This window comes from Oncorhynchus masou, chromosome 23, assembly GCF_036934945.1.
Source record: "Oncorhynchus masou masou isolate Uvic2021 chromosome 23, UVic_Omas_1.1, whole genome shotgun sequence".
Classification (NCBI taxonomy): Eukaryota; Metazoa; Chordata; class Actinopteri; order Salmoniformes; family Salmonidae; genus Oncorhynchus; species Oncorhynchus masou.
Genome location: NC_088234.1, coordinates 22,246,613 through 22,263,006, shown reverse-complemented (window position 1 = coordinate 22,263,006; position 16,394 = coordinate 22,246,613). Strand labels below are relative to the sequence as shown.

The window sequence follows — 16,394 nt, the reverse complement described above, 5'->3', positions numbered from 1 at the left end:
AAGTTTTTTTCTGGATAAGAAGACACGGAATGGAGCTAAGCACAGGGACAATCCTAGAGGAAAACCTGGTTCAGTCTGCTTTCCACCAGACACTGGGAGATGAATTCACCTCTCAGCAGGACAATAACCTAAAATACAAGGCCAAATCCTAGAGGAAAACCTGGTTCAGTCTGCTTTCCACCAGACACTGGGAGATGAATTCACCTCTCAGCAGGACAATAACCTAAAATACAAGGCCAAATCCTAGAGGAAAACCTGGTTCAGTCTGCTTTCCACCAGACACTGGGAGATGAATTCACCTCTCAGCAGGACAATAACCTAAAATACAAGGCCAAATCCTAGAGGAAAACCTGGTTCAGTCTGCTTTCCACCAGACACTGGGAGATTAAGTCACCTCTCAGCAGGACAATAACCTAAAATACAAGGCCAAATCCTAGAGGAAAACCTGGTTCAGTCTGCTTTCCACCAGACACTGGGAGATTAAGTCACCTCTCAGCAGGACAATAACCTAAAACACAAGGCCAAATCTTAGCTGGAGTTGTTGACTCAAGAGGTTGAATACTTATCAGATCAAGATATATTAATGTCAGAATTTTTCTTCCACTTCACAGAGTATTTTGTGTAGATCGTTGACAACAAAAAAAAATACAATTGATCCCACTTTGTAACAGAACAAAATGTGGAAAAAGTCAAGGGGTGTGAATACTTTTTGAAGTCACTGTAGGCCTCACTGATCCTGGATCTATGTCAACAGTTTCTCCCCCACACACATCACTACGCATGGAGTGGGTATGGGATGTGGTTGCCAGATTAGGGAGACCGGGAGCAGGGAGGGAGAAGAGAGCTGAGGAGAGGGGGTGTTTCTCACTCTCTGTAGTTGTCAGCCAATAAACAATCGGCAGAGCAAACCAAATAAACGACCCTGTCGACTCTTCGCCTGGTCAAACATTTTGACATCTGTCTTTTGGCATATCTTGTGTCAATTGTGTCACTGAATTCTCTGTTACTGAATGACAGCTTAACTCAACATTGCTCAGAATGCTGCCACCCTCTCCTCCTGTTTGTTTAGTGTTGTGTTATAAATCTATTTTCTCTGGCTGGTCTGAAGTTTAGACATTTCTCAGTCAACCCCAGCGCCAGCCAGCTACATCAATCTCCACCCATACGGCTCATATTGCATATAGGGTCTAGCTCATGCGGTTTCAACATTTTCCATCTCTTTCATGCAGACGTTTGACAAAATAATTTTTGAGGTGTATGAGGCCACTTTGTGTGCACACCCACTCACACACACACACACACCCACTCACACACACACACACACACACACCCACTCACACACAACCCTTTGGATTCCAACCCATATAGAGTAAACGGGTATATCATACAGTGCTTGGAAGAGTCGACAACAAGCTCCTCCCATTTTAAATGATGCCATTGGGGAAATGGGCGGAGTCTCTGTGTCAGTGACCATCTAGTCTTCGGGGTTTCCGTCCAGTAAGCTGAAAGTGTATGGGGGTAACGTGAACCCCCACTTGTACAGTTGGGAGGGCAGAAGGATTCACACCCACCCAGATACCTTTTCAGTCGAGCAAATACTGTGCTGCTGCCACTTTCAAGTCATGTCAGTCTCCTTGATCCTGTAGGTGTGGAGCAGTGCTTTGTGACATGCCATGGCTTGAACTGAGGTTTTGAGCCAAAGCTGACACATTGAGAGGTAGCTACAGTATTACGTCACAGTGCTACATTATTATTGGCGGTATTATGTGAGAACAGGGGCTACAATGGAGAGAAATGCATTCTCTCTCTCTCTCTCTCTCTCTCTCTCTCTCTCCACACACACACACACACACACACACACACACACACACACACACACACACACACACACACACACACACACACACACACACACACACACACACACAGCATATGTTTACTATCCTTGTGGGGACTTAAAATTAACCCCTAACCCTAATTGTAACCCTAACCTTAACCCCTAACTCTCATTGTAACCCTAACCCTTACCCATAAGCTTAAAATATCCTTTGTCCCACAAGGGAGAATTTTCGTTGTTTAACTATCCTTGTGGGGACTTTGGGGGATTTCCTGTACCCATGAGGAGCCCACACACACACACACACACACACTATCCGTGCTGCGTTCTGGGAAACTCACCTGGAGCAACCAGGGACTGCCTTCATCTTAATATCTCGCAGGCCATCTCCCTCCCTCAGCTAACCCGTAACTTTCACAAATACAGTCCAGCTGCCATGCAGAGACCAAGAGAGATATTGAGATCTTTATTTGTTCAGCTGGGTCCAGGGGGGCCATATGGCCAGTAAATACAGTATCAAGCTGTAAGAGAGGCTTATTTACCAAACTATTTATATTCACTGGAGTGTATCAAGGCTGAAGTAGGGTATTAGAAGTATGCAGCATCATTGTTTGCCAGGCAAATAAAGTCCTCTGGCTCACAAGCCACCTCAATAATTGTTGTTGGACCTAGTAAACAATGAAGCAGTGTAAACTGAAGATGAGAGATGAGATACACAGCACTGTTAAGCCAGGCAGGGGCACTGTGCGCGCACACACACACACACACACACACACACACACACACACACACACACACACACACACACACACACACACACACACACACACACACACTAGGAGGTAAACCGCTCATTAAACTATAGTGTCAAACACAACCAGCAAGCAACAACCCAGAACAAAGGCCCTTCCAGGTCTGTCTCGATGATAAACAGCTACTAAGCTCTGATCTACAGTCAGTGTTCCCTTTTGGCCTCACATGAACCACAGATCTATTCACTGGTGTATGATCCACTAACCCCATATTAGCTCTGATCTACAGTCAGTGTTCCCTTTTGGCCTCACATGAACCACAGATCTATTCACTGGTGTATGATCCACTAACCCCATATTAGCTCTGATCTACAGTCAGTGTTCCCTTTTCACTTCATATAACAGACGTGACTGTTATCTAATACTCTGACTCTATATCTGTGCAAGCCAAGACACCACTTCACCCATGTGGATACACTTGTATCAAGGCATGGCTGTAGTGTAGTATTTATACCCAGCCCTTGTCAGTCAGTCTCCCAGTCATCCAGGCAGGCGGTATGATCCGGACCTCACCGGTGGCCGCCTCGGCCGGGGAGGCGATTAAACGTTAAACCCAGTTAAACTGCTGCTCATCTCCCTAATTAGACCGTAATTGTTGTGTCCGGGTCGGCCTGACTCGGCGCTGCCCGACGGGGACAACAGGATGGTGGGTGTGAACCAAGAGCTAGCTTAGCCTAGAGCTATTTTGGCCGCTAAGACCCGGGGTCTGTGTCCCAAATGGCACCCTATTCCCTATGTAGTGCACTACCTTTGACCAGAGCCCTGGTCAAAAGTAATGCACGACATAGGAAATAGGGCACCATTTGGGATGCAGCCTGAGTAAACACTGTGAGCTGGACCCTCCCTCCTCCTTCTCACGTTAGCCACAGGGCCACGGGGTCATTTCCTATGCAGAAAATAGTTGCCACCCATTAACACCCTGTAATTTCATTCAACATGTAGGGCTAGCCCGTGTTTTGCTGGGCAGGTAGATCCCCTGTTGCACAATAGACCCATGTTCTCTCTCAACAGTCAGCTACTGTAAAACGTCAGCCCGAAGGCTCGGCTCGACATTTAGGCTTGAGGGTGATCAATTTAAATCCCCTACATGTGCTTCATATGTATGTTATATGTGCAACAAGCGCGATTTATCCCAAGGATAGTCGGTAAGTTGCACATCATTTGATTGACACGAGGGAAAGGCCGAGAGAGGAACACAATCGATCACGTCGATGAGTGTCCATATGGCGCGATGCAGCTGTTAGCAGAGGACGTTTATGCATGCATAGAAACCTTTTTTATGGTGATATTGATCTGCTGGTTGATAGCTAACCACCAGCTCACCGCACGCTGCTGCAGGACCAGGTCAATGGGTTCATCTCAGTGGTGAATGAATTGGACTTCTGCAGCTGCACTGGCATGGAGAAAACTGGACAGGTTCCAGTAAATACCATTGGTAGTCCTCCTCTGCTATATTACTTTGGCTTATCTTGTACTTTTGGCTGAGTGATGAAGACTAGGAGACGAGAATAGACCGCCTCTTCTGGTATGCACCTGGTGTGTGTCCTCCTCCAGCGCAGTCCTCATTCGTCAGTGGTTCTGTGAGCACAGAAGAGCCTTGACGTGGCGCTCTTTAATGATGGCTGCCAGGTTGACGAGGCTGTTGTGAAGACCGACCAGCACGCTAGCTAACCTTCACGCTCACTTTCATGTGGTGCTTTAGCGATGACAAATCTGAATGCCTCGCTGATAATTGTGTGCGTGTGTGCGTGTGTGTGTCTTCATAACGCACACCATATGTGCGAACTGAGCCTTAGGGAGGTGGTGTTGTGTACGTGTTGTGTTTCTTCCTCCGGGGGCCAGGAGAGAGGGGGATGGATAATGAGGGAGTGGGAACGAGAGAGAGTGAGGGAAGGAGAGGTGGGGGAGTAGAGGGAACAGACTGGGACACTCGGCAGTAAGGGAGATACTTTTTGGAGGGGTTTATTGACACACACTGACACACAGACACACACTAGACACAGCTGTCCTGTGTCTCTCTGCACTGGTAACTCAGGGTGATGGCGAGAGATGAGGGGGAGAGGTAGCCGAGCAGGCAAGATGGTAAACGAAGGGACTTCAGGCTGCAGTTCTCCAGCTTGTTGGCTTCTTTAGTGACGTATTTTAGAGTGTTGTGGCATGCTAAGGCACTGGGGTCAGCAGCATGAAACAAGGCCTAGTGGGGAAAAAATCTTTCCATGCCATCTCTAGCGTTCAGTGATTAGCTGAGTGCATTAGCAAAACTAGGAGAGATAACGTTTTTACGCCTAGCACTCACAGGAATGTAAAAATCCACAAAAAGTGATGGGGGGGGGGGTGTTGGGAACCCCACGGTTTGGGAACCCCTGCCCTACTTCATAAAATGATCATACGTACAGTACAGTAGGCTACTTCACACCAAAAAAATAGGTTCTAAATGTAACCTAAAGAGACTTTTTGGTCAAATGAAAGTTGAGAAACTAAACCCTCAACTTCACTACAGCGTCTGACTAATAAAATAGACTATACATTATGCAACACTACTGAATCTTACCATACATCACACATGCAGCCTACCTGCCAACTGAGGGCTGGCTACTCCAAGGCACAATGTCCATACTGAACCTACATGTCAGAGTTGAGGGCATTTCCATGGAAAAGGATCCATGAGCACCAACATGTGAAGTTTATAGGAGCATATCAAGTCGGGGGTCAAGTGAAATGAAATCTATCTTTTTTAGAAACTGGAATAAGCAAAGGCATTGATTTCTTGTCAAACAGATGGAGAACGGGTCTTAGGAAACATCCAGCTGAAAAAGTCTAAGTGTTAGAATTACATCGAAACACAATAATGTAAAACTAAAGACTTCTGGCAACTAATATCAGCACTTACTGATATTTAGTTACGGATATATATTTTTTCCTTCTGTAAGTTTAAAGGGACACTTCAGGATTTTGGAAATGAAGCCCTTTATCTACTCCCCAGAGCCAGATGGACTTGTGGATAAAAATCGTATGTCTCTGCGTGCAGTTTGATGGAAGTCGCTAGCTAGCATTAGCGCATTTGCTAACTAGTGCTAGCACAAAGACTGGAAGTCTATGGTAACTGCTAGCATGCTAGTAGATACCATAGCCTTCCAGACAATGGTAACTACCTCTTAACTTCCTTCATACTGGATCCCTTGCCAAAATCCCGAACAATACCTTTATGAAACATTGCCTTGTGCCTTGAAATTCAGTAACCAAAAACCCCACACAGATCATTAAGATATTTTCCAAAAAAAATCCCTTTTGAGGAGGGAGGATCATGAAATTTCACAGAAGTAATGAGTAAAGGTAGACCTATCAATTAGTTATAGTGTTATTATGTTAATTAACTATTAAGTAATAAAAGTGAAATTCTGTACCTATTATTCTGAAATTCTATTAATGATTTGGTAACAGAATTTCTGCAATTTAATTGGCTACAAGGAGAAATTGTAGTGGTCACAAACCACAGTTGGGTCACCTGTTACAGTCCTTCCACTGGCATACTGTTATGTTCAGCTCTTTACTGTTTTCTTTCTCTTTCTGTGGTCATTTCCAAACGCCTGAAAGTACCATGTTCATCTGTACAAACAATAGTACGCAAGTATAAACACCATGGGACCACGCAGCCGTCATACCGCTCAGGAAGGAGACGCGTTCTGTCTCCTAGAGATGAACGTACTTTGGTGCGAAAAGTGCAAATCAATCCCAGAACAGCAGCAAAGGACCTTGTGAAGATGTTGGAGGAAACAGGTACAAAAGTATCTATATCCACAGTAAAACGAGTCATATAACAACATAACCTGAAAGGCCACTCAGCAAAGATGAAGCCACTGCTCCAAAATAGATGGCAGTATGAGGGAGGAACATTATGTGGATATATTGAAGCAACATCTCAAGACATCAGTTAGGACCTAAGTTAAACATTTTAAAGGCAATACTACCAAATACTAATTGGGTGTATGTAAACTTCTGATCCACTGGGAATGTGATGAAAGAAATAAAAGCTGATATAAATCATTCTCTCTACTATTTTTCTGACATTTCACATTCTTAAAATAAAGTGGTGATCCTGACTAACCTAAGGCAGGGAATGTTTACGAGGATTAAATGTCAGGAATTGTGAAAAACTGAGTTTAAATGTATTTGGCTAAGGTGTACGTAAACTTCCGACTTCAACTGTACACACACATGCACACACGCGGCTAGCAGCCTCACAGGTTCATGTGCAAAGGACAAACAGCTGTTACGACCCCCAATAAAGGCCGGGCTGAGCTGGAGCAGGAGGAAGCAGGGTGAATACCGTAGTGCCTTGGCGCCAACAAGTCATAATCACACCTTAATTCATATAATGGCCTGTGGAGAGATTCCCAGCAAGATCTATTAGTCTACTGTATATGCGTATACTCGTCTTGAGGGGGTAGAGAAGGGTGCAGTTAATAAAGTATGCATGAATAGTGCAGTGTGTAGTGTGTGTGTTCTGGACTTCACACTGCAGTTGGTGGTAGCCATACGTGAAGCTGAACGTTGTGATAAGGTTGTAGTTAGGTTATAATACGTGACATATCTTGTATGAATAGAGTAGTGTGTCAGAGTGTGTTCAAACTGCAGTGTGTTACATCCATTAATCACATGTTGAACTGAATGTTTCCGTAAGGTTGAGATACAGAAACGATGGGCTCTATGAATAGAGTAGAAAGTGTTCTACTTATCCTGCAGTTTGGCTGTAGCCACAGACTAGCCACGTGGAAAAGCCATCTGAAGCTGAATGTTGTCATAAGGTTGCCCTACAGTTGTCTTGCTAGCTGGAACCGTCTACTGTTCACCCAGAGTGTCACTTTGACTCTGTCTTCGCCATCCTGTAGTCTTATGAATCATCAAGACCGCTGCTGAGGGCTTTGGGAAATGACCGCTGTGTGTGCGTGAGGGCTAAGCTTGTTTGCAGTGTTATGTACCCCCACCCCCCCCACCCCTGTCCCTCTGTCCTTGTGCTGGACCTGACTGCACGGCCACCCCACTGGGTTTTCATTGCGTGAGCTAAAGGCCTTGCTCTTTCTCCACCTCTGGCTCTGTTAGTAACACACTGCCAGGGAGAGGTCCCGTAGGGGACAGCCAGTCACATCTAGAATTCACACACTTCTGTACACCTCCTACTTCTGGAACGTCTGAAAGAGGTTGGTACGATGGCAGGTTGGGTAGCTGAGATGGATATTATGGGCACTTTTAAGGCGACGATAAGTGCAGCAGTGGAACCATGTACGCAGAGAGTCGGGAAGCAAGTTCAGGGAGCGAATACATTCAAATAAATAAATGAGCAAAACAAGAAACACAAACAGCGCGCCGTCATGAAAAACAGGAACAATGACGACTGGAGAGGAAACCCAAGGAAGTGACATATATAAAGGGCAGGTAATTAAGGAGGTCATGGAGTCCAGGTGAGTGTCATAATGCGCGTAACGCTGGTGACAGGTGTGCGCCCTTAACGAACAGCCAGGTGACCCTACGAGGCCAGAGAGGGAGCACACGTGACAAGCTGATGCGTTTAACTGAGCTCGCGGGCTGCTCTGACTGCTGCAGACGGCGTGTGTGGGTGCGTGTGCACGTGACAAGCTGATGCGTTTAACTGAGCTCGCGGGCTGCTCTGACTGCTGCAGACGGCGTGTGTGGGTGCGTGTGCACGTGCACTCCATGCGTGCGTATCACTAGTAGGTGTAGGAGGGGAAACGGTGGCCTTGCAAGACCCGAGATCAAAGAAGGCTGTTGTGGGGTTGAAGTGGGAAACTTGCCGCTCGGCTGATTTCTAAGGATCTATTCATAACAAGCAACACAGGGCTGCTTCGCGGATGGCTGAGGAGTTGTTTGGGATAAAAGAAACACGCGGTCGAGCGGTATTTGGCCTGGGGATCTGAGGCCGTGCGTGGGAAGGATGGTCAGCGGCGTGCGATTGTAAGATGGTGACAGGGAGAGAAATAGTGTGAAGGAAGGACACCGGATCTATTTTGACTTCCATTATTACCCTTCAAGTCAGGTTTCTGTCGTCACTCAGTAGATCCCGGGAAGTCTACGTCTTTTCCTTCCTCGTATTTCATTCATTCTTTAACTTCTGCTTTCATTTTTCTCAAGGACCTTTTGTTTTCCTTCTGCATTTCCTCATCTGTCTCAGTCCCTCTGCCTCAAAATCTACAAAACACATTTTTCTGGTGGTAAATCTTTATGCAGCTGGCAACACACACACACACACACACACACACACACACACACACACACACACACACACACACACACACACAGACAGCGGTCAATTAAATATTCATGCTTGGCTTAGAGTGACTCATCTAATGCAGAGGACATGCATCGTACAGAGCCAATGGTCTACGTTGTTTTCCATGTGTTTGGTACCATTGATTCCATTCCAGCTATTACAATGAGCCTGTCGTTCCTACAGCTTCTCTCACCAGCCTCCTCTGTCTGGCATAACAGCTATTCTGGTGTGCCTTGATGTCCTGGTTCATCATCCATTTAGCGATTAGAAAGCCAGAAGAACATACACACGCAGGTTTCCCATTTCACGGCCACAACTGAATGTTCTGGAAGGCGGGGAGTGGAAATGTTAGTCATAACAGATGGTCGAGTCTGTCGGCGTTTTGTTTTTGCGTTCGTGCCGGAGGTTTTTGTCCGTACACGTGGTTGTGATTATTGGGTTAAACAGAAGGCACGGGAGAGACAGAGGAACACGTGCTTCCCTGCACCTAATTGATACCACTTCATGTATGTGCGCGAGCACACGCACACAAACACGCACACGTGCACAGTCCAGTATGATCATGTGGGAGGCTATGGAGGAGTAAGGGCTTTCTTGTGTTTGGTTGAAGTTGACAGAGGTGCCTCTTTAAGAGCTATCAGTGTAAACATCTAAGCATTTAGGCCTAGTCTTAAAGTGAGTGAGGGTCGTTTGCTTGCGAAGGATTCATTGACACCCATTCTTATCTATGAAAGCCGTTATTAAACATGTTCTGGTCCCCTTACCGAGCACTGATATTAACAGAGCACTGTTCTGTATTAGACCAAGTGAGCTCAGTCTCGGGGAAAGTGTGGTCTTCCCTGTTTACAGCGACTGACCTGTAAATGAGTGTCTACTGTAACCAAACCTTCTACAGTAAATGAACATTTTTTTCTATGGGGTTGTAATGTATTCAGAACGTCTCAAACCTGCAAACGCCAACCAGGTGTATGGGAAGGAAGTCGTCCTAAGAGCTACAGAGACGGGCGGGATGGATGGTATATTATCGTCACCGACCATACCGATCACTTATCGCAGGCATTTTGCTGATATCGTTCTTCACAACAAGTAGCCTGTTCGACAGAAATTAAGTTTGTAATTAAAGAAGTTTTGCTTATGCGGGTGATCGTTAATGGGACAATTGATGGCTACAACCATCAAACTAGTAACAGTAGTTTAATGGATAATAAGAAAACAGTGGTGCACATGAATGTTATGAACCTGTTGTTCTATTTATCGTTATCACATCAGTTCAGACAATTTATCGCAATGTGGATTTTTGTCAATATCGCCCAGCTCTAATCCGCAGGAAGTCGCCCGTTGCAAGTCAGGTAAAAGACAGGCTAGTCTTTTTATTTTCAGTCATTGTCCTTGAAGTGCCTGAATCCTCAACCGTTTACATTTTTCGTGCGTGCGTGCGTGCGTGTGTGTGTGTGTGTGTGTGTGTGTGTGTGTGTGTGTGTGTGCGTGTGTGTGTGTGTGGCCACCGAGTTGAAACATGCAGCTGCATGAAGAGCAGGACTCACAAACCGCTGTGGATTGTTCAGAATTTGCTAAAACACTAGATATCAGCACAGCTTGCATAACGCCAGAGGCTTGTTCGTGTGTGTTGGGTAAATAGTGGTGCTTTCACCTCACATTCCCTCGTAACTGAGGCACGACGGTCATGTTGGTCTGTTTTTATCTCTATATTCCATCCCTCTATCCGCCCACCTGTTTTAATCTCTATATTCCATCCCTCTATCCGCCCACCTGTTTTAATCTCTATATTCCATCCCTCTATCCGCCCACCTGTTTTAATCTCTATATTCCATCCCTCTATCCGCCCACCTGTTTTAATCTCTATATTCCATCCCTCTATCCGCCCACCTGTTTTAATCTCTATATTCCATCCCTCTATCCGCCACCTGTTTTAATCTCTATATTCCATCCCTCTATCCGCCCACCTGTTTTAATCTCTATATTCCATCCCTCTATCCGCCCACCTGTTTTAATCTCTATATTCCATCCCTCTATCCGCCCACCTGTTTTAATCTCTATATTCCATCCCTCTATCCGGCCACCTGTTTTAATCTCTATATTCCATCCCTCTATCCGTCCACCTGTTTTAATCTCTATATTCCATCCCTCTATCCGCCCACCTGTTTTAATCTCTATATTCCATCCCTCTATCCGCCCACCTGTTTTAATCTCTATATTCCATCCCTCTATCCGCCCACCTGTTTTAATCTCTATATTCCATCCCTCTATCCGCCCACCTGTTTTAATCTCTATATTCCATCCCTCTATCCGCCCACCTGTTTTAATCTCTATATTCCATCCCTCTATCCGGCCACCTGTTTTAATCTCTATATTCCATCCCTCTATCCGCCCACCTGTTTTAATCTCTATATTCCATCCCTCTATCCGTCCACCTGTTTTAATCTCTATATTCCATCCCTCTATCCGCCCACCTGTTTTAATCTCTATATTCCATCCCTCTATCCGCCCACCTGTTTTAATCTCTATATTCCATCCCTCTATTCGTCCACCTGTTTTAATCTCTATATTCCATCCCTCTATCCGCCCACCTGTTTTAATCTCTATATTCCATCCCTCTATCCGCCCACCTGTTTTAATCTCTATATTCCATCCCTCTATCCGCCCACCTGTTTTAATCTCTATATTCCATCCCTCTATCTGCCCACCTGTTTTTATCCCTCTATCCACCTACCTGTTTCTCAATCTCTATATAAAACACTTCTCTCTCTCTCTCCCCTCTATATCCATCCCTTCTGTCCTCCTTTCCAGGTAAAGTGGCTAGTACCGACACCGGTCCGGGAGGGGACTACGGTGTACCCACCCCAGGCCCCGCCTTCAAGGAGGTGTGGCAGGTCAAGGTGTGGCCAAAGGGGCTGGGCCAGGCCAAAAACCTGGTGGGCGTCTACCGGCTGTGCCTGACTGAGAAGACGGTCAACTTCGTCAAGCTTAATTCAGACGCCGCAGCCGTGGTCCTGCAACTGATGAATGTGAGGCGCTGCGGTCACTCCGAGAACTTCTTCTTCGTGGAGGTTGGTCGTTCTGCGGTCACGGGCCCCGGGGAGTTCTGGATGCAGGTGAGATGAGATGTAACATAGGCCTAGTCTCTGGGGTTGCAGCTCTGAGTGGTCACTGTGTTTTGATTGGCAAGCTGTGTATTCATCCTAATGCTTGACCATTTGATGTTCGTTAAACATAAAGGAAAAGAGAACCCATAGAGTATAACTGTGTTCTGTCTCATGCAGGTGGATGACTCTGTGGTGGCCCAGAACATGCATGAGACCCTGCTGGAAGCCATGAAGGCCTTGAGCGAGGAGTTCCGCCAACGCAGCAAGTCGCAGTCCAACTCCGGGCCAGGAGGGGGCGCTACAGCCTCCAACCCCATCAGCGTCCCTTCGCGACGCCACCACCCCAACCCGCCCCCCAGCCAGGTGGGCTTCACCCGCAGGCCCCGCACTGAGCCGCCTGGAGGGGCTGGAACTGGGGGCAACAGTGCCAATGCATCGCCCACTCCCCGCCACAGCTTCCCCAGGTCACGCACCGCCAGCGACGGGAGTAAAGGTGAAGAAGGTATGGGTGGAGCGTGTGGAGGGGTAGGGCAGAGTTCCAGTCTTACTACCAACGGGTCCTGCTCCACCACGCCCATCCTCAGGTCCAAATCGGCCCGCTCGGCCCCCACCCTGGCCAAGAACAACCCCATGGGCCTGATGCGCTCTGTCTCCACCCCATCCCCCTCCCCGGCCCCCAGCCTCTCCTCCAGCTCCGGCCACGGCTCAGAGTTTGGGATAGTGGTGGGTGCGACCGGAGGAGGGGGTGGTGGAGCAGGGGCCAGTGCATATAGCCGCGTCCCCTCGCACAACGCTTCTGTGTCGGGCTCCCCCAGCGACTATGGCTCCTCGGACGAGTACGGCTCCAGCCCTGGGGAGCAATCCTCCCACTCCCTCCTGGCCCCCTTCCCCAACATGCCTGGAGGGTCAGTCGGGTCGGGCGGCCACGGTCAACCCCTGGACGATGAGGCTGCTAACTACACCCTAATGAGTCAGCGTGGTGGTGGAGCCACGAAATCTGGCTGTCTGCCTGCTGGTGCATCCAGTTCAGCTCCTTCCCACCAGGCCCAGACCAAGAGGGTCTTGCGTCGCTCCTCCAGCCGGGAATGTGAGGCTGAGAGGGGGCTGCTGAGCAAGCGGGCGTCCCTGCCCCCCATGGCACTGGAGCGCCTGGCCCCACGGCCCCGCAGGGGGGAGGAGGAGCAAGACGAGGATGCGGCCGACTACGCCATCATGTCACGAAGCACCAGCAGGGAGTCCTTCACCACCTCCTCCTCTTCACGGAGAGACTCTGAAATAAGCCCCGGTGGAGAGGGGGAAGGAGGGGGGTACCTGGATGTGGCTGGAGAGTTGGGTGGAGGTGGAGGTGTAGTGCGGGATAATGGCTACATGTCCATGCTCCCAGGAGGAGTGACCCAACCACCTGTCAACCTCACCAACTCTGCTGACGAGTCCAAGCTGGCGGACGACTACATGGCCATGACACCCAACAACAGCGTATCACCGCCACAACAGATCCGGCCCCCTCCCGGAGACGGCTACATGATGATGTCACCCAACAGCAGCTGCTCTCCGGACCAGCGTGGTGGCCTGGCAGGCGGGGCCTGGGTGGGCAGCAGCAGCGCGGACAGCCGGGCGGGCAGTGACTACATGAACATGTCCCCCATCAGCGCCCGCTCGGCCAACAGCAGCCCCCCTCCCCCCGAGCACCCCCCTCAGACAGACCCCCATCCCCTTCAGCAGGCCCCACAGACAGACCCCCATCCCCTTCAGCAGGCTCCCAAGATGGTCTACTCCTACTACTCACTGCCCCGCTCCTACAAACACACGCCACCTGGTGGACACTTTGAGGACGGCCGAGGAAGGAGGCCCAATGGGAGCGGTGGTGGTAGAGGGGTTGGCAGGGCAGTGGGTGGTCGTCAGGACCCCAATTTGGGTGCGGTCCAAGGTCGCCACCTGTCCCTCTCCTCGTCCTCATACTCCTCCAGCTCGGCCAGCAGTGAGAGCCTAGGGGAGAATGAGGACAGGTCTTCCCAGGGAGCAGGCCCCTCAGGTGGGGGAGCACACTCTAAAGACATAGGGCTCCTCCAGCAGAGACGGGCGGCCCCCAAGCAGGGCCAGCAAGGGGGAGCCAGGACCCGGCCGGTCAGCCTGTTTGTGGACGTTTCCAAAGCCAACACCCTCCCCAGGGTCCGTGAGAATCCCCTCCCCCGGAGCCCAAGAGCCCAGGGGAGTATGTGAGCATCCAGTTCAGAGGAGGGCCAGGAGGTGGGGAAGGGAGGGGACTCAGACATGGGATGTCCCTCCCTCGCGGTTCCAGCCAGCGCCCCTCACACCAGCCCACGTCCTGCCTGGGGGGGTTCCTGCCCCTCTCCCGCAGCCCCTCTGCCCCCCTGACACCCCTCACCCCACCATCATCCTCTGAGTATGTCAACATGGACCTGGGGCCCTCTCCGTCCCCCTCGCCCCTCTCCCTGACACTGCTGGGCTTCCCTTCCTTCCCCACCCCTCCTACGCCCCCTCCCATAGCCCTGGCACCCAAGGCCCGCGGTGTGCTCAGGGTGTCCCCTCAGCAGCAAGGGGAACCTGAGGGGGCTGAAGCAGGGCCCAGGATAAACAGACAGACTACCCGCGTTGTGGTGACTCAATCAGAATCCCCTATCTCCTGCGGGGACTATACAGAGATGGCCTTCAGCCTGAACAACAACAGCGTTGCCAGCTCCATGTCCAACAACACCTCCTCCAAAGCCCCCTCCCCAGCCAGCCCCGAGCCACCAGTCCCTGTCCTCAACTTGGGCCTGGACTTCCCCCTGGCCAAAACCGGGCCCAACCCGGACCACGGCGCTAAAGTGATCCGGGCCGACGCCCAGGGCCGCAGACGCCACTGCTCCGAAACCTTCCTCCCCTCCCCCTCTCATCCTCCCCAATCCTCCAACTCTTCCTCTGTCGCCTCCCTCTTCCCGGAGCACGCCCAGGCTGTGGCTCGCCGTCTGGGGTTGGAGGGCGTGCTGTGGGGAAACGGAGCATCAGCCGAGCATCTCCCCTCGCAGTTCCTCCATCCCGGGCCTGGCCTGCCCTCTGCCCAGACTTCATCCATGGAGCAAGGCCTCAACTACATAGACTTGGACTTGGCTAACAAAGAGAACCCTCATTCAGCCCTAGACGGGTCTTCAACCGGCCAGGCCAACCCCCTTCGCCTCTACTCGTCCATGTTGACTGGGGGGGCCGGGGCGGTGGCGTCCGGGGCTGGAGTGGGGGGCAGTGTAGGCTCCAACCTTAACACCTATGCCAGCATCGACTTCTACAAGTCAGAGGAGTTGCGAACGCATCAGAACGGAAACAAGGATGGTACAGGTAAGATGAACTGGTTTTTCACGTCTGCTCCTTTTGTCATATTTAGGTAGTAGTCTAAATGTCCTCGCTCTCTCTCTCTCTCTGTCTCTCTGTCTCTCTCTGTCTCTCTCTCTCTGTCTCTGTCTCTCTCTCTCTCTCCCTCTGTCTCTCTCTCTGTCTCTCTCTCTCTCTCTGTCTCTCTCTCTCTCTCTCTGTCATGCTCTGTGTGCAGCTTTGGTTGCTCTCCTGAGCCTCTTCTTATGCCACCTCTCTCTCTCTCCCACCTCCATCGCTGTGTCCTGCTGCTACTGTCGAGATTATTCAGATGAAACAGTGGCCTTTTACATAATCAAATGAAACTGAGCAGTTCTGTCCGTCTATGTTCATATTCAGGCCCACCTGGCGCCGGATTACGCACACACACACACACACACACACAGAAACCAATCAGATATTTGTTACTGTCTATTTAAGCCTAAATCAAAGATATGGTTAGGCTGCTATCTGTAGCTAAGTACATGCAATGGTTTTATCTGCAAATCTATTTTGTCTAAAGGGCAGAGCAATATGAAACCTTTTTAAAATTCAATGTTCATTTGTCGCGGTTGCATAAGGCTGCAACAACCTATTAAAACAATTCATATTCCATGAAAATGGGCTTATCGATTTTTTTCATGTCTCGGACTGCACATTCTATGCAATTTAATCAACAGAAAATATCCATTTGGATAAAAGTTCATAGCAAATTCTATACTAGCCTTGTGTTTTGCAAAACCAATGAGTTGTGGCGTTCTGCAGGGGAGCGTGCTTGGGCCTCTACTGTTTTTAATATATATTAACGATATGAAAGCTGCTTGTTCATGCTGTCTTTTCCTTTATGTGGATGGCTCTACACTTCTGGTGTCTCACTAAAGTAAAACTATGTTGGAGAGCATACTTAGCACAGAGCTTACTAACATTAGCAAATGGCTTGGAGATAATAAGCTATTTCTGCACTTAGGGAAAACTGAAGCAATTATTTTTGGATCCAGACCTAAATTGAG

General features: G+C 49.2%; 1 protein-coding gene across 1 annotated transcript in view; it reads left to right on the top strand.

The window, feature by feature from the left end:
- The window catches only part of LOC135510590 (insulin receptor substrate 1-B-like), a 55,968-nt gene that overhangs the window by 6,610 nt on the left and 32,964 nt on the right, over positions 1 to 16,394 (top strand). The window contains 3 exon segments of the mRNA XM_064931621.1: positions 11,744 to 12,048; positions 12,217 to 14,221; positions 14,224 to 15,372. Of these exon segments, the coding sequence (XP_064787693.1) occupies positions 11,744 to 12,048; positions 12,217 to 14,221; positions 14,224 to 15,372 (3,459 nt within the window).